General features: G+C 39.5%; 1 protein-coding gene across 1 annotated transcript in view; it reads left to right on the top strand.

Moving 5' to 3' along the window:
* The window catches only part of B3GALNT2 (beta-1,3-N-acetylgalactosaminyltransferase 2), a gene marked incomplete at its 5' end in the record, with an annotated part of 66,490 nt that overhangs the window by 5,620 nt on the left and 34,145 nt on the right, over positions 1-26,725 (top strand). Inside the window, 3 exons of the mRNA XM_010860093.1 lie at positions 7,331-7,478; positions 13,582-13,682; positions 17,775-17,968. Of these exons, the coding sequence (XP_010858395.1) occupies positions 7,331-7,478; positions 13,582-13,682; positions 17,775-17,968 (443 nt within the window). The remainder of the gene's footprint in view (positions 1-7,330; positions 7,479-13,581; positions 13,683-17,774; positions 17,969-26,725) is intronic.

Raw genomic sequence — 26,725 nt, 5'->3', positions numbered from 1 at the left:
TTTTGAATGTCCACTTTCAGTCCAGAGGCTAGCAGATTGCCAGACTCTCAGGGTGTCCTACATACTAAAGAAGAGAAATGATCATTGCCTTTGGGGAGCTTGTGTGTAGTTTTAATGATTCTTGACATTATGAAGATTTGTTTATTGCTATATGTTTGCCATCTAAGGCAGTGAATGTAGGAAGTGCTCAGTAATTTAAAGGAATGGATCAAGAGGATAAAACTGGCAAAGTATGAATGGATTTGTGATTCATAGACTGTCCATTCACATACCATGATTTAAATTTTTTACTTACAAAAGTAAAACACGCTTCTTATAGAAAATTTTGAAATTAGTTTTTAAAAAAATGAAAGAAAATGATCTATACTGGGCAGTTTTTGAATGTGCATACATAAAACATGTTTGGGGAATTATTTAGTATTAAAAATTTTTGGTATGTAATGTATATTCAGAAAAGTGCACATAAATGTAAACTCGATGTGATTTCACAAACCGAGTTTGTTGTTCAGTTACTCAGTTGTGTCCGACTTTGCAGCCTCATGGACTGCAGCGTGTCAGGCTTCCCTGTCCTTCACCATCTCCTGGAGCTTGCTCAAACTCAGGTCCTTCGAGTTGGTGATATCATCCAGTCATCTCGTCCTCTGTTGCCCCTTCTCCTGCCTTCAGTCTTTCCCAGCATCAGGGTCTTTTCCAGTGAGTCGGCTCTGCATCAGGTGGCTGAAGTATTGGCTCTTCATCAGTCCTTCCAGTGAATATTCAGGAGTGATTTCCTTTAGGATGGACTGGTTTGATCTCCTTGCAGATCTGCAAGAGAGCCTCAAGAGTCTTCTCCAACACCACAGTTCAAAAGCATCAGTTCTTCGGTGCTCAGCCTTCTTCATGGTCCAGCTCTGACATCCATACATGACTACTGGAAAAACCATAACTTGACTAGATGAGCCTTTGTCGACAAAGTAATGTCTCTGCTTTTTATTATGCTTTCTAGGTTTGTCATAGCTTTTCTTCCAAGGAGCAAGTGTTTTTTAATTTCATGACTGCAGTCACCATCTGCATTGATTTTGGAGCCCAGAAAAATAAAGTCAGCCACTGTTTTCACTGTTTGCCCATCTATTTGCCAGGAAGTGATGGGACCAGATGCCATGGTCTTCATTTTCTGAATGCTGAGCTTTAAGCCAACTTTTTCAGTCTCCTCTTTCACTTTCATCAAGAGGCTCTTTAGTTCCTCTTCACTTTCTGCCATAAGGGTGGTGTCATCTGCATATCTGAGGTTATTGATATTTCTCCTGGCAATCTTGATTCCAGCTTGTGCTTCATCCAGCCCAGCATTTCGCATGATGTACTCTGCATATAAGTTAAGTAAACAGGGTGACAGTATACAGGCTTGACGTACTCCTTTCCCAGTCTGTAACCAGTTCGTTGTTCTGTGTCCATTTCTAATACAAACTGAATACACCCAGTTAATCAGCACCCAAATTAAAGACAGGAAAACTGCCAACACCTTAGAAGCTTCCTTTGTGCTCCCATGGCCAGGAGTGGTAACAGGATCCTAATCTTTAATGCAGAGATTTGCCGGCTTTATGTGCTTTATGTAAATAGAATCATATAGTACATAGGGCTTCCCTGGTGGCTAAGGTGGTAAAGACTTTGCCTTCAGTGCAGGGGCCTTGGGTTTGATTCCTGGGTCAGGAAGACCCCCTGGAGAAGGAAGTGGCTCCAGTAGGAAGGAAATTCCCACTCCAGTATTTTTGCCTGGAGCATTCCATGGACAGAGGAGCCTGGCGGGCTACAGTCAGGGAGTCACAAAGAGCTGGACACAGCTGCGACTAACACACTCTGTGTACATAGATCTCATAACCTGCTTCTTTTCATAAGATGTAGAACAATATTTAATGATTTCTTTAAAGCATAATGTCAGTGGCTGTGTAGTATTCTGGCATGTGGATACACCATAATTTATTTAACTAGTGCCTTGTCCATTGTATTCATGTAGTTTGCAGTTTTTCATTATTAAGAAACGACTCTGTGATGAATAGAGATCTTTTAATGCATCACCGGTTATTTCTTTAAAATGTATTTTTAGCTCAGGACAAAAGTTACAGAATTCTGACGTATTTGATGTATCATGGGGAAATTTCCTGTAGAATATTATACCGGAGTACATTCCTGTCAGCAGCATAGGAAAGTAGCCTTTTCCTGGTAACAACTGCCTGTTTCAAAATATCCATCATTAGGGCATTGTCATTTAAGAAGATATTTGTCAGTTTGAATGTAAGAGAAAACTCGTGTCTTATTGCTGTCATTCAAACTTGGCTTCCAGTGATGTTGAACTGTTTTTCGTAGATGTGTTGGCTCTTTACATTTCTTTTTCTGTGAATTATCTTTTTTTGCCCATGTTTACTTTTTAGTTGGGTTGGGTTGTTTTTTTTTTCCCCCAATTTTCAGACATGAGAATTGAACAAGTTACCCTATGCTTGGAACACTGAGCAGAGGTGAGAAAAATACAGAAGGGGACTGAGAAGTTGAGCTGCGTTGTTACACAGCATCCACTTGGAGGGGTTTGTGTGTGTGTTTAATCTTGGTTGCACCATGCAGCCTGCCGGGATACTGGTTTCCTGACTAGATGTCAAACCTGGGCCACAGCAGTGAAAGCACTGAATCCTAACCCCGAGGCCGCCAGGCAGCTGTCCCCTTTGAGGTTTATACTGTGTAACAGTATTCACAGATCTGTTGCACTGATACACATTGGTGGCATGTGGTAGAAGAAACCACAGGCTCTTTTTAAAATTGGGGTATAATTGACTAACAAGCCTCAGTTCAGTTGTGCAGCTGAATGATTTGATACATGTATATATCCTTAAATATATACAGCTAACCATAATATATTTAGTTAACATCTGTCACCAGCATAGTCACAGTTTTCTTTTTCCTCTGATGAGAACTTTGAAGACCTACTCTGTTTAGCAACATTTAAATACAGTGCAGTTTTGTTTTGCTTTTTTTGGCCCTGCTTGTGGAATCTGTTTTCTGACCAGGGATTGAACCCAGGGCCCCAGCAGTGAAAGCCTGGTCTCCTAACCACTAGGCCACCAGGCAGCTCTCTACAATACGGTATTATTAACTGTTGTCATCATGCTGTATTTACAACCCCGGAACTTACTTATTTTATAACTGGAAGTTTGTACCTCTTACCGTTTTGCCTACCCGCATCCTCTGGTGAACACCTATCTGTTCTCTATGAATTTGGTGTTTTGTTTTATTAGTCTGTCTTTGTCTGACTTACTTCACTTAGCATAATGCCCGCAGGGTCTTGAGTGTTGCTGCAAATGGCAAGATTTCCTTCTTTTTTGTGGCTGAGTAACATTCCATTGTGTGTAAAGAATACATTTTCTTCATTCACCCATCAGTGGACACTTAGGTTGCTTCCATATCTTGACTATAGAAAATAATGCTGCAGTGAGCATCCCCATGTTCACTATCATGCATATCATCTCCATTCTTGTCTTTTCTAGTGGAAGTTTTCATTTCCTTCAGATAATATCCAGAAGTGGTTTTGCTGGCTCTAATGGGAGTTCTATCTTTAATTTTTTGAGGAACCACCATGCTGTTTTTCATAGTGGCTGCATCAATTTACATTCCCACCAACAGTGTGTGCACAAGAGTTCCCTCTTCCCTACGTCCTCTCCAACATTTATTATTTCTTACCTTTTTGATAGTAGCTGTGCCAGGGGGTGTGGTGAGATTTCATTGTGGTTTTGATTGGCATTTCCCTGATGATGAGTGATTTTGAGCACCGTTTCACGTAGCTGACAGCAGGCTGTATGTCTTCTTTGGAGAAATGTCTATTCAGATCCTCTGCCCAGTTTTAACAGGATTCTGTGGATTTTTGCTATTGAGTTGTATGAGTTCTTTATGTGCTTTGCATATTAATCAGATATGATTTGTAAATATCTTCTGTTCAGTTGGTTGCCTGTTCACTTTTTGTTGATGGTTTCCTTTGCTGTGCAGGAGCTTTTTAGTATGATGTACTCTCGTTTATTTTTGTTTTTGTTGTCTTTGCTTTTAGTGTCACATCTAAAAAAATTATTGCAAAGACCACCATCAAGGAGCTTACTTGCCTGTGTTTTCTTATAGGACTTTTATGGTCCTACATTCAAGTTTTTAATCCATTTTGAGTTGATTTTTGTGTATAGTGGTAAGTTAGTGGTTCCCTTTCATTCCTTTGCATGTGGCTGTCCAGTTTTCCCATATCATCTGTTTAAGAGACTGTCCTTTCCTTGTTGTGTATTCTTGGCTCCTTTGCTGTAATTGAATGGACCATACACGTGTGGGTTTATTTCTGGGCTCTCTATTATGTTCCATTGATGTGTGCGTCTGTTTTAATGCCAGTACTGTACTGATTACCGTAGCTTTATAATATGGTTTGAAACCAGGCAGTATGGTGTTTCCAGCTTTGTTCTTCTTTCTCTAGATTGCTTTGGCTATTCAAGGTCTTTGCCGTTCCATACAAATTTTAGGATTTTTTTTTTTCTGTTTCTGTGAAAAATGTCCTTGAAATTTTAATAGAGATTACACTGAATCTGTTGATTGCTTTAGCTAGTATGGACATCTTAACAATATTAATGCTTCTGATCCATTAGCATGGGATATCTTTTGTTTTTATGTTTTGCAATTGATTTCATCAATATCTTATACTTTTCAGTGTACAGATCTTTTGCCACCTTGGTTAAGTTTATTCCTAGGTATTTTATTCTTTTTGATGCAATTAAAATTGGGATTGTTTTCTTAATTTCTCTTTCTGATAGTTTGATATTGTATAGAAATACAGTTGACTTTCGTATATTATATATCCTGTAACCTTACTGAATTTATTAGTTCTAACAGAGTTTTTCGGTTGAGTCTTTAGAAAACTGTTTTCCTGGAAGTAGAAGTTCTCTGAAGGCGAAAATCTGACATGTACTTCTCTTCTGCAAGAAAAAGAGAAATGTATGGGAAGTTACACAGTTCAATAGAAGCAACTTAGACATGGATTAGAAGCAGAGAGGATTGGCAGTGGCAGAGAGAAGTGAAATAAGATCAAAAAGTACTTTACAGCGGTAATCCGTGAGATTTTCACATACCACATGGTTATCTTCATGTCTGTTTATTTATTTTTAGAAAAATCTCAAGAGGTCCGGGTGAAACCATTAGGGTACCCTTGTAGGTCCAAGTAAAAGATAAGAAACTGAGTTGATGCTTCGGCTAGAATTAATGTTGAGAAAGAGAGATCGGAGAACAATTTTAAGGAGATTTTGCGATCAAGAAAAGGTTGAATTATGTCTCATGTAATCCATCTATAAAAGACTTATTTTGATTACTGATCCAAAATAAGGTAGTGGTGTTTGGCATTTAAAGAGATGTTTCAGTTATGTTGAGATTTTTGTGCAGCAGCTTTGTTTTCTCACGATGTCAATAACTGAGGCATTTGGGATACGTTTAAATTTTCCTCTAATCTTTTAAAGCTTTTTAATCTTTTGAGAAGACATTTTGAAACAGATGAAATAGAGCATCTAAAGACTTTTTGGTGTCAGTCTTCTCTGATGAGGAAACTGAGGCCCAAGGATTTGAATAGCTTCTTACTGATACTGTGGCAGCATGTCAGCTCTGCAGTCAGTTATGTGTGGGTGACTGCATTTGCCTCACTGCTGTCAATAAAATATACTTACTACCAGTGTCTCTCTGATAAAGGAGGAGGAGGGAATGGGTTGTCATTGCTAATTTTACATAAGCATTTAAATCATTCTCCCTTGAAGAAATAACATGGTTTTGTTGTCTTTTGAATAACTAGATCCTATGGGATACAAAAACATTGTGTTTAATGTAGTAACACTCTCCGGCCTTCAATGATTTATTTTTGGAAACATTTTGGATCAGTTTTCACCACTGGAGAAAGATGAAATGGGATCCCTAATCAGAGCTATGTATAGGCTTGTAGCTTACAAGCTTTGAAACTGCTGATGATAAATAGGGACAAAATATCTTTCTATCTTTTTCTGAGGACAGATTTATAAAATGGAATCTCGTCCATTAAATGACAATAGAAAATGAGTCATAAATATGACAGTAAAAATAATGACTTGTCACTTGATTTTTTTTTTTTTTCTTCAAACTAGAAATGTTTCAGGAACTTCCCTGGCAGTCCAGTGGTTAGGACTCCAGACTTACATTGTGGGGGGTGTGGGTTCAATCCTTGGTCAAGGAAGATCCCATTTGCTGTGGGATGCAGCCAAAAAGTAAAAGAAAAAAAGAAATGCTATTTCCCCTCTTTAGACTAAGTGATAAATGTTTGCTGCTTGTAGAATTTATTGGCATAAATAAGGGTTCTGATTCTTTGCAGCATGGTAGTCCTTCAGCTTTATCTCCCAGACTTAGTAACCAATATTAATGTGTGGCTTCCCCTTTGAAAGCAAATTTGTTGTTGTTAGTTGCTTGATTGCCTGCTGTTTGCCTGGTACCAAGCCAGGACCTTTATACACATTATTTTGTTTAATTTTTACAACAACTCTATGAGAAGTATTATTACACCTGTTTCTACTTAAGGAAACTAAAGCTTAAGAAGTTAAATAACTTTTATAGCTAAAGAGCCAGGATTCTGACTATAGCTTAATTGGCTCTTGCTGCTCACTGCTGTGCAGTTTATGCCACATTGACCTTCTGAACTGATTCTCATGAGAAACATCTCACTTGTTTTTAAGAATTGACATGCATGCTGTGCTGCACTTAGGTGCTCAGTCGTGTCCGACTCTTCTGTGATCCCATAGACTGTAGCCCACCAGCTCCTCTGTCCATGGGAATTCTCCAGGCAAGAATACTGGAGTAGGTTGTTATGCCCTCCTCCTGGGGATCTTCTGAACCCATGGATGGAACCTGGGTTTCCTGCATTGCATGCGGATTCTTTACCAGCTGAGCCACCAGGGAAGCGCATGAATACTGGAGTGGGTAGCCTATCCCTTCTCCAGGGGATCTTCCTAACCCAGGGATTGAACTGGGGTCTCCTGCAATGCAGGCAGATTCTTTACCGGCTGAGCCCAGGGAAGCCCGACATACGTACTGTGTGAGCACAAATACATATATAGGTATGGAAACAAAACGGCTATGCCAAAATGTTAGTAGTGGATATCTCTGGATGGTGAGTTTACGAGCGCTTTAAAATTTTTTTTCTTTGTATTTATTTGTCTTTTTTTTTTTTACAAGCATCAACATATATTATTTTGTAATAAACATTTGTATGCTACATATTGGACTTAACAGTAATTGAGACATGACATTTCAGCTTATTGTTGCTTATTTCTAGATCAGTTGGCCTTATTTCCTCAGTGGAAATCTAATCACTATGACGTGGTGGTTGGTGTGCTGTCAGCCCGCAATAACCATCAGCTTCGCAATGTGATAAGAAGCACCTGGCTGAAGCATTTGCTACAACATCCAGCACTAAGTCAACGGTAGGTTCCTTGAGTTCACACCTTGCCTGCCATATTGAGTGAGTGTTCTGAAAAACCTCTTCTTGGATAGTCAGAGCTGTTAATTCAGATATGTGGCCTCTTTTTCCCAGGAGAGAGGACTATCTCATTTTGCTTTTTCTCCATGTAGTTGAGCCCTAAAAGTAAACTTAACCAAGATTTTAAGCCAAAAGATAGTTGGAGAGGAGTATATTCCATATTCAGTGGTTCACATACCTAGTTTTTATAGATACCTAGTGTGGTTGGTTTGTTTGCTTTTTCTTTATTGGCTTTTGGGTTTTTTTTTGCTTTTATTTAGAAGAATGGTCCTTAAAAGGTTCTGTTCCAGAGTAGTTTCTACTAGATGGATTTGTGTCTAAATATGCTTTGGACTGACTTCACTGGGAGACACTTAGTTTGTTTCTGTTCTGTGGTGGTTTTAGCTGTGTGTGGTCTACGATTTGTATAGTGTGCCATCCTCTTTTCCTCAGCCACCCTTCCAGACTTGAGCTTTGATAGCATGTCACGTGTTGTTGTGGTTTTTTTTTTTAATTTGACTTTATATTGGAGTACAGTTGATTTATCTGTTTTTTTAAATACTTATTTAGCTGTTGGATCTTAGTTGCATTACGTGGGATTTTTTGTTGCAATGTGCAGGTTCTTGCGTTGTGGCACACAGGCTTAGTTTAGTTGCCCCATGGCGTGCGGGATCTTAGTTCCCCAACCAGGCGTCGAACCTGAGTGCCTTCCAATGCAAGGCAGATTCTTGGACCACTGGACCATCAGGGAAGTACCAGCATGTCATGTGTTGGCATTAGATGGCTCAGTTATTGGTTAGGAGCCCAAGGTCTTAGTCTTCTCAGGAAAAGCAGCCTCTGAAGATTATGCAGTGAGGGGCTAGTGAAAGAGAGGCAGAGAAGTGTGGACTCCTAGTGGTGTGAAGATTCTTCTGTGCTTGTGTGAAGTCACTGAGAAGCAGAGAAGGCCCTCAGGATCGTATACAGCTGGCATGCTTGTGACTGAGTAGTATACGAGGGAACTGTGGTTGTGAATTTTCTCATCACCAGTAGTGAAATTTATAGATTTCCTATCTTACTCATAGCAGCTTCCATTCCTTTTCAAGACAGGTTTCTCTAGTTCATGATTGAAATGATGATAGAAGGGCCTCGGAATCATCACTGCTATAGAACCACCTTGAAAACCTGCACTTCTGATTGCCTTTCCCAGCTCAGAAAATAATGACCTTCTCTCCCAGTTGCTCAGACCAAAAACTTGGGTGTTTGTCTTGTGAATGGAGGAGTAAGTCGCCCTTGTGAGGTCTTGAAGGATCATTGCAACACAGCAGTGGAAATTACCCTGGGAATTTCCTGAGGCATAGGAGATTAAAGGATTTATTATGCTCACAGGTCTGAGAGAGAGGTCCAACACCCCAGTGCAGGGGACCGAGTAGGAGGAGCATCCAGGGAACGGACTCACCCGAGCAGGTGGGGAGCCAAGAGACGGAAGACCCAACAGCAGGTGCCTTTACTGGGGGTCAGAGAGGAAAGTACAAGCGACAGGTGTGAGGGCATTTCATTGCTGTGTCTGAATGTCACTAGGTCACTGTCGGGGTAGGGGGTGGCAAGCGGGCAAACCTGTGGCAGGACCAGCCTCGTCACCCATGTGTACCTGGTCATCTGGGCAGGATGCTCACAGCCTGTTGGGGGGAATGTCAAAGCATCAGAAAAATAGGTTTTTGCAATTCATAGTACAGTGTTATCTTATCCACATCCAGTCTACTAGCGTATCTTCTCAGTGTTTCCTTTCCATTGCATCTGGAATCCAGCCTCTCCCCACCTGCACCACAGAACCCCCACACTGGTTCAGGCCGCCGTCACCCCTCACCCAGATTACTGCAGGAGCCTCTGTGTCTGAACTTTCTGCTTCCACCTTTCATCCCTTATGTTTTATTTTCCATACTGTAACTAGAATGATCCTTTTAAAAATAGCCAAATTATGCCAATTTTCTGCTCATACACCTCCACTAACTTCTCTTCTTGCTCAGAGTGAAGTCCCAGGTCTTTTTTGTGGCCTTTGGCCTTACCTGCGTCTGCTCCCCCTGCACTGGCCACCTTGAATACCTTCAGTGTGCTCCTGCCTCAGGGCCTTTGCACTTGCCATTCCCTGCCTGTGCCCCTGTTCCACGCATGTCCTCACGGCTCACTTCCTCACTGTCTTCAGGCCTCTGCTTAGATATCACCTTCGCAGGCAGTGCCATGTTAAATAGTACCATTCCAACTCTGTCTTCTCTTACTGGACTTATTTTTTTTATGATATGTATCACAAGCTAGCATGTTTATTATACTTAGTTGTATATTTACAAATTTTGTCTTTCCCCACAAACTGTGTTTTATGAGCACAGGGGCTTCAGCTTTTTTCACTGGTATATTTCCAGCACCTGGAACCTAACTTGGCAGAGTAAGACACTCAACAACTATTGAGGGGATGATTGAGAGCTACATATAATGAGTAGAGTTAACATTCAGGCTCTCATCGATAGTTTATTTGCTGTCATAGCATTAGGGCTTTAAATTAAGTAAGCTTGGTGATTTGTTTTATTAAAATGATGGGATATCTATATAAAAATAGATATTAGCTCAATACTTTTTCCTGGGGCAGAGTAATTTTGTGGACCTAGTAAGACTAAGGTAGCTTAAATTCGGTAAATATCTGCAATAATTGAACACATTTGTTCATTTCTGTTTATACTTTTATTCTAAACAGCTATATTTTAGTTTGTAAAAAGTATTCTGGCATAATTGGCTGTTAGTAAAAGAAAGCCTTTGCATTTCTGTGGTTATGGCTTACTTTCAAGTCTTGTATTTCACTGAAGGAGCCAGACTCCACATACATTTCAAGGACTCTATTTAATTAAAAACCTTTGTAGTGAAGCTGTAAGTTGTCAGTTTCTCAAGTGTTTATTATCCTTTGCGCAGGTGGTATGCTATGTATAGATAAATCCAGTACAGCCTGAGCCTTTATGAGGGCTTGGAGTTTAGTAGAAGGAAATAGATGTAGTAGTGTAATAAAATGTTATGTGTGCTGTGATATCGGAGAAGGCGATGGCACCCCACTCTAGTACTCTTGCCTGGAAAATCCCATGGATGGAGGAGCCTAGTGGGCTGAAGTCCATGGGGTCGCTAAGAGTTGGACACGACTGAGCGACTTCACTTTCACTTTTCACTTTCATGCATTGGAGAAGGAAATGGCAACCCACTCCAGTGTTCTTGCCTGGAGAATCCCAGGGACGGGGGAGCCTGGTGGGCTGCTGTCTCCGGGGTCGCACAGGGTCGGACATGACTGAGGTGACTTAGCAGCAGCAGCAGGCAGGAACCAGACAGTGTGTTGAGAGTTCAGGGGTGGGTGAGACCCATTTAGACAAGGACTGCTAAGGGCTGAGCTAAAGTGGTGACTTTTTAAAAAATTAAGGCTATTGAACGTAGAAAGAGAAAGAGAATGCTAGAATATTTGCTAGCTTTCTAACTTGGAGAATAATGAAATCATCCATCGAGACAAAAAGTACTAGATGAGAAGAGCAGGTTTCATGAGAAAGGAGCTCAGATGTAGATTTGTTGAGTTTGAGGTACCTGCAGTCAGGGGTGTGATGTTAAATGTTTATCCACTGGCTGTCTGAAGAAAAGCATGCTTATTTGTATGTATATGTTTGTTATAAACTTTATTGATACAAAGGCTGTGTAGTGTATAATTGACAGAAACTAATGTTTATAAAAGTCTCAGACTTCATCTAGCCAGTTGATTCTCAGAGTGTTTTCATCATTTGCCAGACTTTTGTATCTATAGCCGGCTTGTTGCTGCAGTTGACAAGAGCATAATTCTGGCATGAATATTTCAAGTGTAAAACTAAATGACAACTGTGGTACATGACAGAACTCTGAGTCAATGAAGGGAGTGACCTCCTTGCTGAATCAGATCATAGGTTTTGAACAAGGGAGGAGTATTTCCTCAATTTTTTGTACTATTCACTGTGGAATGGCCACAAATTTTTTGTGTGTGTGGTTTGGTTTTTTTTTAAGGCTTTTATTTTATTTTGGAGGGTGACATGGTTGGATGACACCGACCCGATAGACATGAGTCTGAGCAAGCTCCGGGAGTTGGTAATGGACAGGGAAGCCTGGTGTGCTTTAGTCCATGGGGTTGCAAAGAGTTGGACATGACTGAGCAACTGAACTGAATCTTTATTGGGAGACTAGTTGATTTACAATGTAGTATTACTTTCTGCAATACAGCAAAGTGAATCAGTTATACGTGTACCCACAGGTTTTAAGTTTAATCTGAATTACTAACATTTTCTCCATCACTTTACGTCTGGACAGTCAACAGAACAATAAATCCAGCCTTTATTTGTAGTGCTTGCTTGTTTCCATGGTGTAAGTATTACCACTGTGGCCAATTTCAAGCTATATATGTCTCTAGACACAGACTTGGGGAAGATCAGCAGTGGCATAGCATCGTAATATCCCCACCACACAGATACAACAGATACACATAACCCCAGGAGCAGAGATGATAGTGAAATAGTTAAGACATGATGAATCTGAGCATTGGTATCATTTGTTCTTAATATAATGCATTTAGTTGTAAGTTTATATAATTTAATTCTTAATAAAATCTGTGGTTAATAACCAGCTCACAGAATCCTTGAAAATTTTATAGTCGGCCCTCACGGCACAGTGGGAGCAGGCTGTAGCACGCAGCTGTTTGTGGGCCATCGAGCTGAAAATGTACGATGAATTTGTGAATCTTTTCCTTAGAAGATGGGTCCAAGCTAGAGATGCTAATTCAGGAATCACTCCCAAGCTGGTTGAAGCCTTAGGAATAAATATTGTCCAGGGAGGGACTTCCCTGGTGGTCCAGCGGTTAAGACTTTTCGCTTCCACTGCAGAGGGCTTGGGTTTGATCCCTGGTCAGGGAATTAAGATCCTAAATGCTATGTGATGAGGCCAGAAAAAAATGTCCAAAAAGAGCAAAGGAAAAGAGTGAGTTGAGTGAGAAGTGATCCAAGGGCAAAGCCCAGGGGTGATGTCCACTCAGTGGACAGGCTGGGCCGGAAGAGCTGGGAGCCACCGAGCAGGGCCACGTGAAAAAGGAAGAGAGCTTTCTAAGGAGAACTGTACCCTCCAGGCTCAGGAAAGCCAAGTAGGAAAGGGTAAGGAGTGTTGATCAAGCAGCAGATCGCTAGTTATATTCGTAGTAGACATCTCTGTGGGCGTGGTGGGTACTGAAACTAAAATTTTGTGGTATAAAATGAGAAGGGAAAACCAGAGGCTGCAATTTTAGTTTTTCCCTTGTAGGACTTCACTGTAAAGGAAAGAAAGGATGGGGACAAGGAGGGAAGGACGGTGGATAAAAATTAATGTCAGGACTTCATTATACTTATTATGTGTAGGGAAGGAGCTGTGGGTTACAGGTGGCTAGTGAAGCAAGATCTCAGGAGAAGTCCTGTCCTGGGACAGTAACACTACTTTTTTTTATGATTATTTTTATTTATTTATTTTTGGCTGTGCTGGGTCTTTGTTGCTGCACGCGGGCTTTCTCTGGTTGTGAGCAGGAGTTAATTTCTAGTTGTGGTGCACAGGCGTCTCAGTGCGTTGGCTTCTCTTGTTGCTACTCATGTGGGATCTTCCTGGACCAGGGATCGAACCCATGTTCCCTGCCTTGGCCTAGAAAGGCTACTCTTGAGTAGAAGGAACACTTTCTGAAAGAGAAGGAAGTGAGTGAAGAAGTTCATCAATAGAGCCAAGTTTTTAGGTGTGGGCATGAGAAGTTGGCTTTACCATAGTTTGCAGTTAAACGGCCCGAGTGTCTGCTGGTGGCCAGGCTTGCCCTAATATTGTCCTGTGGTAGAGGGCTTCCACGTCAGTCACTTGGCAGTTAGCAACTTCTGGTTTGCCTGTTCCCCCTTTTTGCTAGACCGAAAGAATAAAGTTAGAATTAATCCTAATAAATACTCGTCGTCTCAAAGTAAAAGCTCTGAAATGGGCATGAAGAAGCATGCATGGGCGAGGTGAAGATCAGTAACTGATGTTAATGCCAACACATCTCTCAGTGTCCTTGTGAAGTTCATAATAGGTGCTCATGGCTGCACTGTGCCTGTGGAGGACAGGGAAGATCCTTATTCCTGCAAACTACTCAACATCACGAATCCAGGTAAGTCTTTTCCTCAGCCCTACCACTGTCGTGTACAATGGTCCTCCCTTACCCACGGGAGATGCATTCCAAGACCTCCCCCGGCCCGTGGATGCCTGAAATCTTGCATAGAACCAAATCCTGTGTACACTGTTTTCCCCTGTTCCTCCATAGCTGTGATACAGTTTAATTTATAAATTAGACACAGTAAGAGATTAACAACAGTAAGTAGTAATGCAACAGTTGTAACGGCATACTATAATAAAAGTTATGTGAGTATGATCTGTCTCTCAGAGTATCTTACTTACAAATTTAATGCTTCTTCCATACAACTAAGCACTTATCACACATGGCCATAACTTTGGCAGTTTGAATTGTGACAGCAAAATTAACACAGATTTCTTTTTCCTCCTTCACAGTTTCACAGATAGACTATTGTTCTGATGGTAGATCTTAGCAACTTCAACTATGATGTTTTTTCCTTCCCTTATTCAGTGGAGAGCTTTCACTTTTTCACCTAGAGGAAGCACTTTCTGGCTTCTGTTTGGCACATCTGAGTTGCCAGCATCACCACTCTTGCCCTTGGAGGCCTTATTGACATAAAATAAGGATCACTTGAACACAAGCAGTGCAGTGCGTGGATGGTTGACCAGATAACCCAGACGGCTGCCGAGTGACTAATGGGTGGGATGTGCTGGACAAGGATGAGTCACGCACCAGGCAGGATCAAGCTGGATGGCTCAAAATTGCATCATGCTGCTCAGAAGGGCCCGCAGTTTAAAACTTATGAATTATTACTGGAATTTTTCATTTAATGTTTTTGGACAGTAGTTAAATGTAGATAACTGAAAACTTGGGAAAGCGGAACTGCAGTTAAGGGGTGGGTGGGCTACTGTGCAAATTTGATGTTAAGGAAGAGTTGTTGAGATAAATAGTATAGCAGTCTATTTTTGGCAGACTAAAATCAAACTTTCATTGAAATTTATCTTTCATCCTTTCTGACAGACTAACCACTTTGCGTGTCTGTGAAGATTCCTTATGAATATATATATGATTTTAGGATCCAGGAGAGTTTATTTTTCAGTATGGTTCCCACGCGTCTGGAAATTCCTTGTGTGTAGATAAATTCTGAGTTAGTAAAGTTTAAACTTACAGAAAACTGCTAATTTCACCAGCCTGTTGATTTATAATAGCCTTGATACAGATCTTATGAATCACCTTTCTCTAAGGACTATTGCCTAAGGTACAAAAGAAATAGTAAAAAAAAAAAAAAAGAAAGAAAACACAATAATTTTATTTTATTCCTTACAGTTAAAAATTTGTGGGAGCTCTGATGAGATTAAAGACAAGTGGTCCTAATTAGGTTCTCTGTGTTGCCAGGGAAACAATTTTAGGAAGGTGATAACTTTATACCTTTATTTATTAGCATTTCCTATTATGTTCAGCTCTGGTTCTGAGGGAGGTTAAACTTCCCCACGTCTTGAATCTACTGAGTATGACTTCAGGTGTTTTAAGACCTGTCACATGTGTATGATTATGTGCACCTTGCCTGTGTAGGTAGCAGCAGAGTAATGGTTAGGAGTAAGGGCTCTGTAGTCAGGCTTCCTGGCTTTAAATCTAGGCTGTGCCATTTCCTAGCTGTATGGCCTTCAAACAGTTATTTACAACTTGCAACCTCAGTGTCCTGATCTGTAAACTGGAGGGAAAAGTATTATACTTACCCCATCAGGACTGACATGAGGATGAAATAAGTTGATACATATGAAGTATTTAGTTCTGGGATGTGTTCGGTGTTTAATACTGTTATTTTTTTAAAAACCCGCCTTTTTAAAAAATTGGGTTGTAATCAGCGTTTTAAATAAATTGGACCATATTTTCAGGTCTGTATTGTAAAACAGATGTTTCTTACTTAGGATGTCTATGAATTTAGTTAACATTGTAAGTAAAATTTTACGTATAATTGTGTTTTTCTGGGGAGAGGGTGACAGTGAATGTTTCCCTTTAACATTCACTGAGGTCCCAAAGGGACCGTGAACCTAATAAAATATTGTATTACTGATGATGTAAGAGAACAGATTATATTTGAAATTCAAATCCAGGCCAAGCCAAATTTAAAGAAAGCTTTAACCAGACTTTCTATTATTTTAAGTGCTGTTATTCATTAATAGTAAAGGAGTGAAGATTTTCATTAATAGAAAATTTTCATGTATATAATATTTAGGTTACCAATTTGTAAAAATAGGTATAGCTAAATTAATATTTAGAATCTGATTTTATCACTTTGATTTAAATGGCATTTAGATTTATTTCAGTACCTTAAGGTCATCATGAACATTAATCATCATGATACCCTGGATGTATAGAAGTTTGATTAATAGGATTATCGGAGCAGCAGGCTATCTTGTGTCCAGATGGCTTGAAGTTCAAGTTACATTTGTTTTAGAAAATAATTTTTCTAGATGGTTATAATTTTATTTACACATTCTCATTTATAAAATATATACATATTGTCAGTATTAAGATTAATACTTACAGTATTAAGTGTTAATATTAAAGTATTAAGTATTAATATTTTGGTATTAATAAGATTACATTTTATTTTCAGATATACAGAAATTCTGTTTTCTTCCCACACTCTAGCGGATCATTTGGGTAAGTGTGGGAAGAAAACAGAATTTCTGTGTATCTGAAAATAAAATGTAATCTTTATTAATATTGAATGTCTTGACTGACAATACATGTATATTTTATAAATATATATATGTTATAATCTTTAATAGACGTGCTTCACTTTGGATATCCTATTTACTGAAAATATTAAAGAGAAAATTTTTTGTTATTTTCCAGTATATTTGGAGTCTAGACTGTCTGGCCAGTGCTTGCCCCAACCCATGACAAAATCTGTATCCTCCTTTTTTCCCACCTGCTCATGTTTGTAAGTGGGTAGGAGCCAACAATTCTATTTAATCCTATTTTATTGAGCAGCTACTAAGCGTAAAATAGCACACTAGGAACTCTAAGGTAGGGATCCAAATGATCCTCTGGAGTGTGGGAAGGAAACAGAATTTCTGCTTATCTGAAAATAAAATGTAACCTTAATTAATATTGAATACACTGACAATGCATATATATTTTATAAATATGAGTATGTGTGCACATGTTTTTAACTAACGGGACCTGCATCAGGGCCTGTGTGACCTGCAGAGTTGGAAAATCATAGCTCTAAAACATACAAAGAATGTAGAATAATCTTTTAAAATAAGTTTTTAGATTATTTCTCAAGCTGGCATTGATATTTTCAGCCATATTAACTGTTTCATGTAGTCTATCCTGATTCATTTATGGTAGCTGAGAAAGGCATAAGGCATCCCAAAAGGGATGCTTTTGTCATTGATTAGACTCTGGGGAATAGAAAGAGCACTGAATCTGAAGTCAGTAGATATGGGTTTGATTTCTGCTCTGTCACTTTCTGTGACCTTAATCAGATACATCTCTGGAGCTCATTTTCCGACTCTGTAAACTGGAGATAATGCCACAACCACAGAGGGTAGTTGTAAAGATTAAATCTGATGGTATGTGACACATAGTAGGTGGTCAGAAATGCTGTGCTTAATGTGTTTATCTTTGTCAATACTATATGGCTAGTTTTTCAGTGCTATTTGAATTGATTTCAGTTACTTTTGTACAGTGATAACTGCCCGACATCACAAAAAGTGCTCAACGTGCAGTAGGATTTTTGGAATTTGCAGAGCAAGACAAATGTACTCATTATTTATGACTGCAGTTAGTACTGTTTTTAATATCCCCATTTATCCAACCTTTCCCCATTTATCCAATCTTTAATATTCCCCTATAGTGTTTATACACAGAGGCATATATGCATATGCAGAAGTTTATTAAAGTACCTCTAATAATTATTTTGCTAAGATGTGGCTGAAAATTTTGTTCTTAATAAGTTTTTTTTTTTTTCTGAAGCACTTTAAAAATGTATTGCCATTTGTGAAAGAATTATATAACAGATCTAGATTTTGCTATCAAGCGTACTTCATATTGGTAAAATAAAAGATTGTGTTTGATTGTGTAAAACTCCTTTTCTCATTATTACTTCCTTAGTTCTGAATCAGGAGATTGAAGCATTCAGTCTTTTGGAAGACACTTCATCAGGGCTGTCTGAGGACCGAGTTGTCAGCGTGAGCTTCCGGGTTCTCTATCCAATCGTTATTACGAGTCTCGGGGTGTTTTACGACGCCGGTGATGTGGGTTTCCAGAGGAACATCACTGTCAAGCTTTATCAGGCAGAACAGGAGGTATGCACTGCTTCGTACACGCTTTGCCCCATTTTAATTTTTCAAAATCATCAGCCTTTTCCTTGTGGCAGTGCGTAGGTTGGGAGACTTCCACCTGTCTTCCCTTATGATTAGACACACTGTAGTGTAGTGTATTATAATGCTGGTTTGAGAAGAGACTACTGATGAATAAACATGTTATACCCAGGAAAGGAGGAGTTGGACCAGATTAGAAATTTCCAACCTAAAATCCCTGAAAGCTTAAGGAATTTAAAAAGCTGTTGATGAGTATTAAATATTTGGGACTCATAGGTGTAAGCAAGTATGATTGCCTCTTCCTTCCAACCCCAAAAGTCTATCAACATAATACAGGCTAACAGATACGTCAGACCTTTTTTATAATAAGAGCATAGAGGAAATAAAAGTTTAAAACAGCTGGGGTTACTGTTTCTGATATTTGAGGAAACCCATTTGTTTCCTCAAATTTGTTCAGAGTTTGTCTGAAGGAGTGTAACAAGGCATTGTATTTGAAAAGATCTGTCCCTGGACTTTAAACTATAGAAATCTTAAAAGAATTATACAGTGAGTGCTCTATATCCAGAGAAGGAAATGGCAACCCACTCCAGTACTCTTGCCTGGAAAATCCCATGGACGGAGGAGCCTGGTAGGCTACAGTCCGTGGGGTTGCAAAGAGTCGGACACGACTAAGCAACTTCACTTCACTCACTTCATACTTTCTCACTGGAGGAGGAAATGGCAACCCACTCCAGTATTCTTGCCTGGAGAATCCCATGGACAGAGGAGCCTGGCGGGCCATGGTCCATGGAGTCGTAGAGAGTCGGACATGACTGAAGTGACTAAGCACACCATATATCCACCAAGTAAATTCTACAGTAGTTAATGTTTTGCTGTATTTGCTTTATGACATCTATTCAGTTCAGTTCAGTCGCTCAGTCGTGTCCGACTCCTTGCGACCCCATGAATCACAGCACGCCAGGCCTCCCTGTCCATCATCAACTCCCGGAGTTCACCCAGACTCACATCCATCGAGTCAGTGATGCCATCCAGCCATCTCATCCTCTGTCGTCCCCTGCTTCTCCTGCCCCCAATCCCTCCCAACATCAGAGTCTTTTTCCACTGAGTCAACTCTTTGCATGAGGTGGCCAAAGTACTGGAGTCTCAGCTTTAGCATCATTCCTTCCAAAGAAATCCCAGGGCTGATCTCCTTCAGAATGGACTGGTTGGATCTCCTTGCACTATAGTCATTCATCAATCTAGCTTTTAAAAAAACACATATATTTTAGGGACTTTCCTAAAAAGTCATGGTCTAGTTGTTAAGACTGTACACTTCCGACTCAGGGCACACAGGTTTCATCCCTGGTCGGGTAACTAAGATCCCACACACTGCACAGCACAGCCAAAAAAAAAAAAATGTGTTTTAGATTAACTCACAGGCTTCAATAATATTTCAGCCCTAAACACTTCAGTGTGCTTATCATTAACTAGATTTTAATATTTGTTTACGGTTTAAAAAAATCACAGAGTATAATGTGTATAAACTACATAAACCTGTGTAATCCAGGCTCCTGTCACCCTGCCCCATTCCCTAGAGGCAATCACTGTTCTTGTTTTTAATCATGGGCTAGTGTTGCCTGTTGTAGGAGTTCATTTATAAGTAGAAGCATATACTAAGCACTCTTCAGAGTAAGGCTTCTTTCACTCAATGTGATGTTTTAGAAACTCATCCATGTTATTGTATATATCAGCAGATTTTTCCTTTGCCTTGTTGTAATTGCTAAGTTGTATTCCAGCAATACATGGTATTTATCTGTTCTGTCCATGGGCAACAGGGATGTTTCCAGGGTTTTTCCCCTTTTTTCTTTTATTGTTTTTGGGTTACATTTATTAACTTCGGAGTGTTAAAGCAACTTGGTATTCTTCTTGATCATGATGTATTAATTCTTTTTACATATGGCTGGAAATTGTGTTTCTTATGGACAGCATATAGTTGCTGCTGCTACTGCTAAGTCGCTTCAGTCGTGTCTGACTCTGTGCGCCCCCACAGATGGCAGACCACTAGGCTCCTCTGTCCCTGGGATTCTCCAGGCAAGAATACTGGGGTGCGTTGCCATTTCCTTCTCCAATGCATGAAAGTGAAAAGTGAAAGTGAAGTCCCTCAGTCCTGCCCGCCTCTCAGCAACCCCATGGACTGTAGCCCACCAGGCTCCTCCGCCCATGGGATTTTCCAGGCAAGAGTACTGAAGTGGGGTGCCATTGCCTTCTCCAAGCATATAGTTAGGTATTCCTTTTTATCCAAGTCTGAGAATCCCTGCTATTTATAAGGGCTATTTATTCCATTTACACTTAAGACAATTACTAAAGTGGTTGGATTTCAGTTTTTCTTTTTGCTATTTGTTTTCTATTTATCCTGTGTTTTTTGTTTCTCTTTTCTTCCTTTTTTACCTCTTTTGGGTTGAGTATTTTTTAGAATTCCATTTTAATATTTCTATTTTCCATTTAGCTACAGCTCTTTGTATTATTATTTTGTGTCAGTCTGGTTGACATAAGAATTACAATGTATGTTCTGAACTTTTTCAGTCTTCTTTAGCATTGTACCCCTTCATGTAAAATATAAGAACCTTGGAATATATAATGGAAAATATAATTCCATTTACTGTTCCCCATCTTTTTGTTCTAATTGTCATGCCTTATATCTATGTGTGCTATAAATCCCACAACACAGTATTATGATTTTTGCTCTAAACAGCTAAATATGTATTAGAGGAAAAAGTCATCTTGGCTACTTTAAAGACTTTCTCTTTATACATACTTGGTTTTATGCCATTTGGCTGTGTTATATCTTGGTGTGGTTTTTCTTCGTGTGTTCCGCTCAGGGTTTGCCAAGTTCCTTCAACCTGTAAATTTATGTCTTTTAACAAATTTAGAGAACTTTTACCTATTTTTCATAAAGAAAATTTTTTCCCAGCTCCATTTCTGTCCATTCCTTCTGGGATTTCAGTTACTTATAGTTTCTTTTTCTCTAAAATATCCCATTTTTCTAAGTTTCCTGTTTTTCTAAATTCATCTTGAACATATTTTCTCTGTGGTTTCGACCTAGATTATAATGATGGCTTTAAAATCCTGTCTGCTATACTAAATTTGAGTCATCTTGGCGTGTCTTTGTTGATTATCATCTTTTCTCTTGCATACAGTAACATTTTCCTGTTTTATCTTACATCGAGTAACTTTGGATTGAATCCTAGATACTGTGAATAATTCATTGTAAGATTGTGGATCCTGTTGTAGTCTTTGAGGAGAGTTGCTTTTGTTTGTTTCCTTTTTATATATATATAAATACATTTATTTTAATTGGAGGCTAATTACTTTACAATATTATATTGGTTTTGCCATACATTGACATGAATCCGCCTTGGGTGTACACGTGTTCCTCATCATGAACCCCCCTCCCACCTCCCTCCTCATCACATCCCTCTGGGTCATCCGAGTGCACCAGCCCCGAGTATCCTTTATCATGCATTGAACCTGGACTGGTGATTCGTTTCCCATATATTATACATGTTTCAATGCCATTCTCCCAAATCATCCCACCCTCGCCCTCTCCCACAGAGTCCAAAAGACTGTTCTATACATCTGTGTCTCTTTTGCTGTCTCGCATACAGGGTTATCGTTACCATCTTTCTAAACTCCATATATATGCGTTGGTATACTGTATTGGTGTTTTTCTTTCTGGCTTACTTCACTCTGTATAATAGGCTCCAGTTTCATCCACCTCATTAGAACTGATTCAAATGTATTCTTTTTTGTGGCTGAGTAATACTCCATTGTGTATATGTACCACAGCTTTCTTATCCCTTCATCTGCTGATGGACATCTAGGTTGCTTCCATGCCCTGGCGATTATAAACAGTGCTGCACTGAACATCGAGGTACACGTGTCTCTTTCCCTTCTGGTTTCCTCCGTCTGTATGCCCAGGAATGGGATTGCTGGGTCGTATGGCAGTTCTATTTCCAGTTTTTTAAGGAATCTCCACACTGTTCTCCATAGTGGCTGTACTAGTTTACATTCCCACCGGCAGTGTAAGAGGGTTCCCTTTTCTCCACACCCTCTCCAGCACTTATTGCTTGTAGACCTTTGGATCACAGCCATTCTGACTAGCCTGAAATGGTACCTCGTTGTTGTTTTGATTTGCATTTCTCTGATAATGAGTGATGTTGAGCATCTTTTCATGTGTTTGTTAGCCATCTGTATGTCTTCTATGGAGAAATGTCTGTTGAGTTCTTTGGCCCACTTTTTGATTGGGTCATTTATTTTTCTGGAATTGAGCTTCAGGAGTTGCTTGTATATTTTTGAGATTAGTTCTTTGTCAGTTGCTTCATTTGCTATTATTTTCTCCCATTCTGAAGGCTGTCTTTTCACCTTGCTTAGAGTTTCCTTTGTTGTGCAGAAGCTATTAAGTTTAATTAGGTCCTGTTTGTTTATTTTTGCTTTTATTTCCAATATTCTGGGAGGTGGGTCATAGAGGATCCTACTGTGATTTATGTTGGAGAGTGTTTTGCCTATGTTCTCCTCTAGGAGTTTTATAGTTTCTGGTCTTACGTTTAGATCTTTAATCCATTTTGAGTTTATTTTTGTGTATGGTGTTAGAAAGTGTTCTAGTTTCATTCTTTTACAAGTGGTTGACCAGTTTTCCCAGCACCACTTGTTAAAGAGATTGTCTTTTCTCCATTGTATATTCTTGCCTCCTTTGTCAAAGATAAGGTGTCCATAGGTGCATGGATTTATCTCTGGGCTTTCTATTGTTCCATTGATCTATATTTCTATCTTTGTGCCAGTACCATACTGTCTTGATGACTGTGGCTTTGTAGTAGAGCCTGAAGTCAGGCAAGTTGATTCCTCCAGTTCCATTCTTCTTTTTCAAGCTTGCTTTGGCTATTCGAGGTTTTTTGTATTTCCATACAGCTCTGTGAAAAATACCGTTTGTAGCTTGATAGGAATTGCATTGAATCTATAGATTGCTTTGGGTAGTATACTCATTTTCACTATATTGATTTTTCTTATCCATGAACATGGTATATTTCTCCATCTATTAGTGTCCTCTTTGATTTCTTTCACCAGTGTTTTATAGTTTTCTATATATAGGTCTTTAGTTTTTTTAGGTAGATATATTCCTAAATATTTTATTCTTTTCGTTGCAATGGTGAATGGAATTGTTTCCTTAATTTCTCTTTGTATTTTCTCATTATTAGTGTATAGGAATGCAAGGGGTTTCTGTGTGTTGATTTTTATATCCTGCAACTTTACTATATTCATGCTCTAGTAATTTTCTGGTGGAGTCTTTAAAGTTTTAATTCTTTTCCAATTTGGATTCCTTTATTTCTTTTTCTGCTCTGATTGCTGTGGCCAAAACTTCTAAAACTATGTTGAACAGTAGTGGTGAAAATAACACCCTTGTCTTGTTCCTGACTTTAGGGGAAACGCTTTCAATTTTTCACCATTGAGGATAATGTTTTCTGTGGGTTTGTCATATATAGCTTTTATTATGTTGAGGTTCAGTTCAGTCACTTAGTCGGGTCCGACTCTTTACGACCCCATGAATTACAGTACACCAGGCCTCCCTGTCCATCACCAACTCCTGGAGTTTACCCAAATTCATGTCCATCGAGTCAGTGATGCCATCCAGCCATCTCAGCCTCTGTTGTCCCCTTCTCCTCCTGCCCCCAATCCCTCCCAGCATCACAGTCTTTTCCAATGAGTCAACTCTTAGCATGAGGTGACCAAAGTATTGGAATTTCAGCAATAGCATCAGTCCTTCCAAAGAACACCCAGGACTGATCTCCTTCAGAATGGACTGGTTGGATCTCCTTGCAGTCCAAGGGACTCTCAAGAGTCTTCTCCAACACCACAGTTCAAAAGTGTCAGTTCTTCCGCGCTCAGCCTTCTTCAGAGTCCAACTCTCACATCCATACCTGACCACTAGAAAAACTATAGCCTTGACTAGACGGACCTTTGTTGGCAAAATAATGTCTCTGCTTTTGAATATGCTATCTAGGTTGGTCATAACTTTCCTTCCAAGGAGTAAGCGTCTTTTAATTTCATGGCTGCAGTCACCATCTGCAGTGATTTTGGAGCCCAAAAAAATAAAGTCTGACACAGTTTCCACTGTTGCCCCATCTACTTCCCATGAAGTGAGGGGACCAGATGCCATGATCTTCGTTTTCTGAATGTTGAGCTTTAAGCCAACTTTTTCACTCTTCTCTTTCACTTTCATCAAGAGGCTTTTGAGTTCCTCTTCACTTTCTGCCATAAGGGTGGTGTCATCTGCATATCTGAGGTTATTGATATTTCTCCCGGCAATCTTGATTCCAGCTTGTGCTTCTTCCAGTACGACGTTTCTCATGATGTACTGTGCATAGAAGTTAAATAAGCAGGGTGACCATATATAGCCTTGACGTACTCCTTTTTGTATTTGGAACCAGTCTGTTGTTCCATGTCCAGTTCTAACTGTTGCTTCCTGACCTGCATACAGGTTTCTCAAGAGGCAGGTCAGGTGGTCTGGTATTCCCATCTCTTTCAGAATTTTCCACAGTTTATTGTGAGCCACATAGTCAGTAAAGCAGAAATAGATGTTTTTCTGGAACTTTCTTGCTTTTTCGATGATCCAGCAGATGTTGGCAATTTGATCTCTGGCTCCTCTGCCTTTTCTAAAACCAGCTTGAACATCTGGAAGTTCATAGTTCACGTACTGCTGAAGCCTGGCTTGGAGAATTTTGAGCATTACTTTACTAGCGTGTGAGATGAGTGCAATTGTGTGGTAGTTTGAGCATTCTTTGGCATTGCCTTTCTTTGGGATTGGAATGAAAACTAACCTTTTCCAGTCCTGTGGCCACTGCTGAGTTTTCCAAATTTGCTGGCATATTGAGTGCAACACTTTCCCAGCATCATCTTTCAGGATTTGAAATAGCTCAACTGGAATTCCATCACCTCCCCTAGCTTTCTAAGGCCCACTTGACTTCACATTCCAGGATGTCTGGCTCTAGGTGAGTGATCACACCATCGTGATTGTCTTGGTTGTGAAGATCTTTTTTGTACAGTTCTTCTGTGTATTCTTGCCACCTCTTCTTAATATTTTCTGCTTCTGTTAGGTCCATACCATTTCTGTCCTTTATTGAGCCCATCTTTGCATGAAATGTTCCCTTTGTATCTCTAATTTTCTTGAAGAGATCTCTAGTCTTCCCCATTCTGTTGTTTTCCTGTATTTCTTTGCATTGATCACTGAGGAAGGCTTTCCTATCTCTCCTTGCTATTCTTTGGAACTCTGCATTCAGATGCTTATATGTTTCCTTTTCTCCTTTACTTTTCGCTTCTCTTCTTTTCACAGCTATTTGTAAGGCCTTCCCAGACAGCCATTTTTCTTTTTTGCATTTCTTTTCCATGGGGATGGTCTTGATCCCTGTCTCCTGTACAATGTCATGAACCTCTGTCCATAGTTCATCAGGCACTCTATCAGATCTAGTCCCTTAAATCTGTTTCTCACCTCCACTGTATAATCATAAGGGATTTGATTTAGGTCATATCTGAATGGTCTAGTGGTTTTCCCTATTTTCTTCATTTTAAGTCTGAATTTGGCAATAAGGAGTTCATGGTCTGAGCCACAGTCAGCTCCCGGTCTTGTTTTTACGACTGTATAGAGCTTCTCCATCTTTGGATGCAAAGAATATAATCAATCTGATTTTGGTGTTGATCATCTGGTGATGTCCATGTGTAGAGTCTTCTCTTGTGTTGTTGGAAGAGGGTGTTTTCTATGACCAGTGTGTTCTCTTGGCAAAACTCTGTTAGTCTTTGACCTGCTTTATTCTGTATTCCAAGGCCAAATTTGCCTGTTACTCCAGGTGTTTCTTGACTTCCTACTTTTGCATTCCAGTCCCCTATAATGAAAAAGACATCTTTTTTGGTGTTAGTTCTAAAAGGTCTTGGAGGTCTTCAGAGAACCGTTCAGCTTCTTCAACGTTACTGGTTGGGGCATAGACTTGGATTACTGTGATATTGAATGGTTTGCTTTGGAAGGTTCCTTCTATTCCTGCTTCCTGGAGAGTTTTTATCATGAATGGATGTTGAATTTTGTCAAAGGCTTTCTCTGCATCTTTTGAGATAATCATATGGCTTTTATTTTTCAATTTGTTAATGTGGTGTATTACATTTGCGTATGATACTGAAGAATCCTTGCATCCCTGGGATAAAGCCCACTTGGTCATGATGTATGATCTTTTTAATGTGTTGTTGGATTCTGATTGCTAGAATTTTGTTGAGGATTTTTGCCTCTATGTTCATCAGTGATATTAGCCTGTAGTTTTCTTTTTTTGTGGCATCTTTGTCAGGTTTTGGTATTAGGGTGATGGTGGCCTCATAGAATGAGTTTGGAAGTTTACCTTCCTCTGCAATTTTCTGGAAAAGTTTGAGCAGGATAGGTGTTAGCTCTTCTCTAAATTTTTGGTAGACTTCAGCTGTGAAGCCGTCTGGACCTGGGCTTTTGTTTGCTGGAAGATTTTTGATTACAGTTTCAATTTCCGTGCTTGTGATGGGTCTGTTAAGATTTTCTATTTCTTCCTGGTCCAATTTGGGAAAGTTGTACTTTTCTAAGAATTTGTCCATTTCTTCCAAGTTGTCCATTTTATTGGCATATAATTGCTGATAGTAGTCTCTTATGATCCTTTGTATTTCTGTGTTGTCTGTTGTGATCTCTCCATTTTCATTTCTAAT

The sequence above is a fragment of the Bison bison genome, unplaced genomic scaffold, assembly GCF_000754665.1.
Source record: "Bison bison bison isolate TAMUID 2011002044 unplaced genomic scaffold, Bison_UMD1.0 scf7180017864462, whole genome shotgun sequence".
Taxonomy (NCBI): domain Eukaryota; kingdom Metazoa; phylum Chordata; class Mammalia; order Artiodactyla; family Bovidae; genus Bison; species Bison bison.
This window is presented reverse-complemented; position numbering and strand designations above follow the sequence as displayed.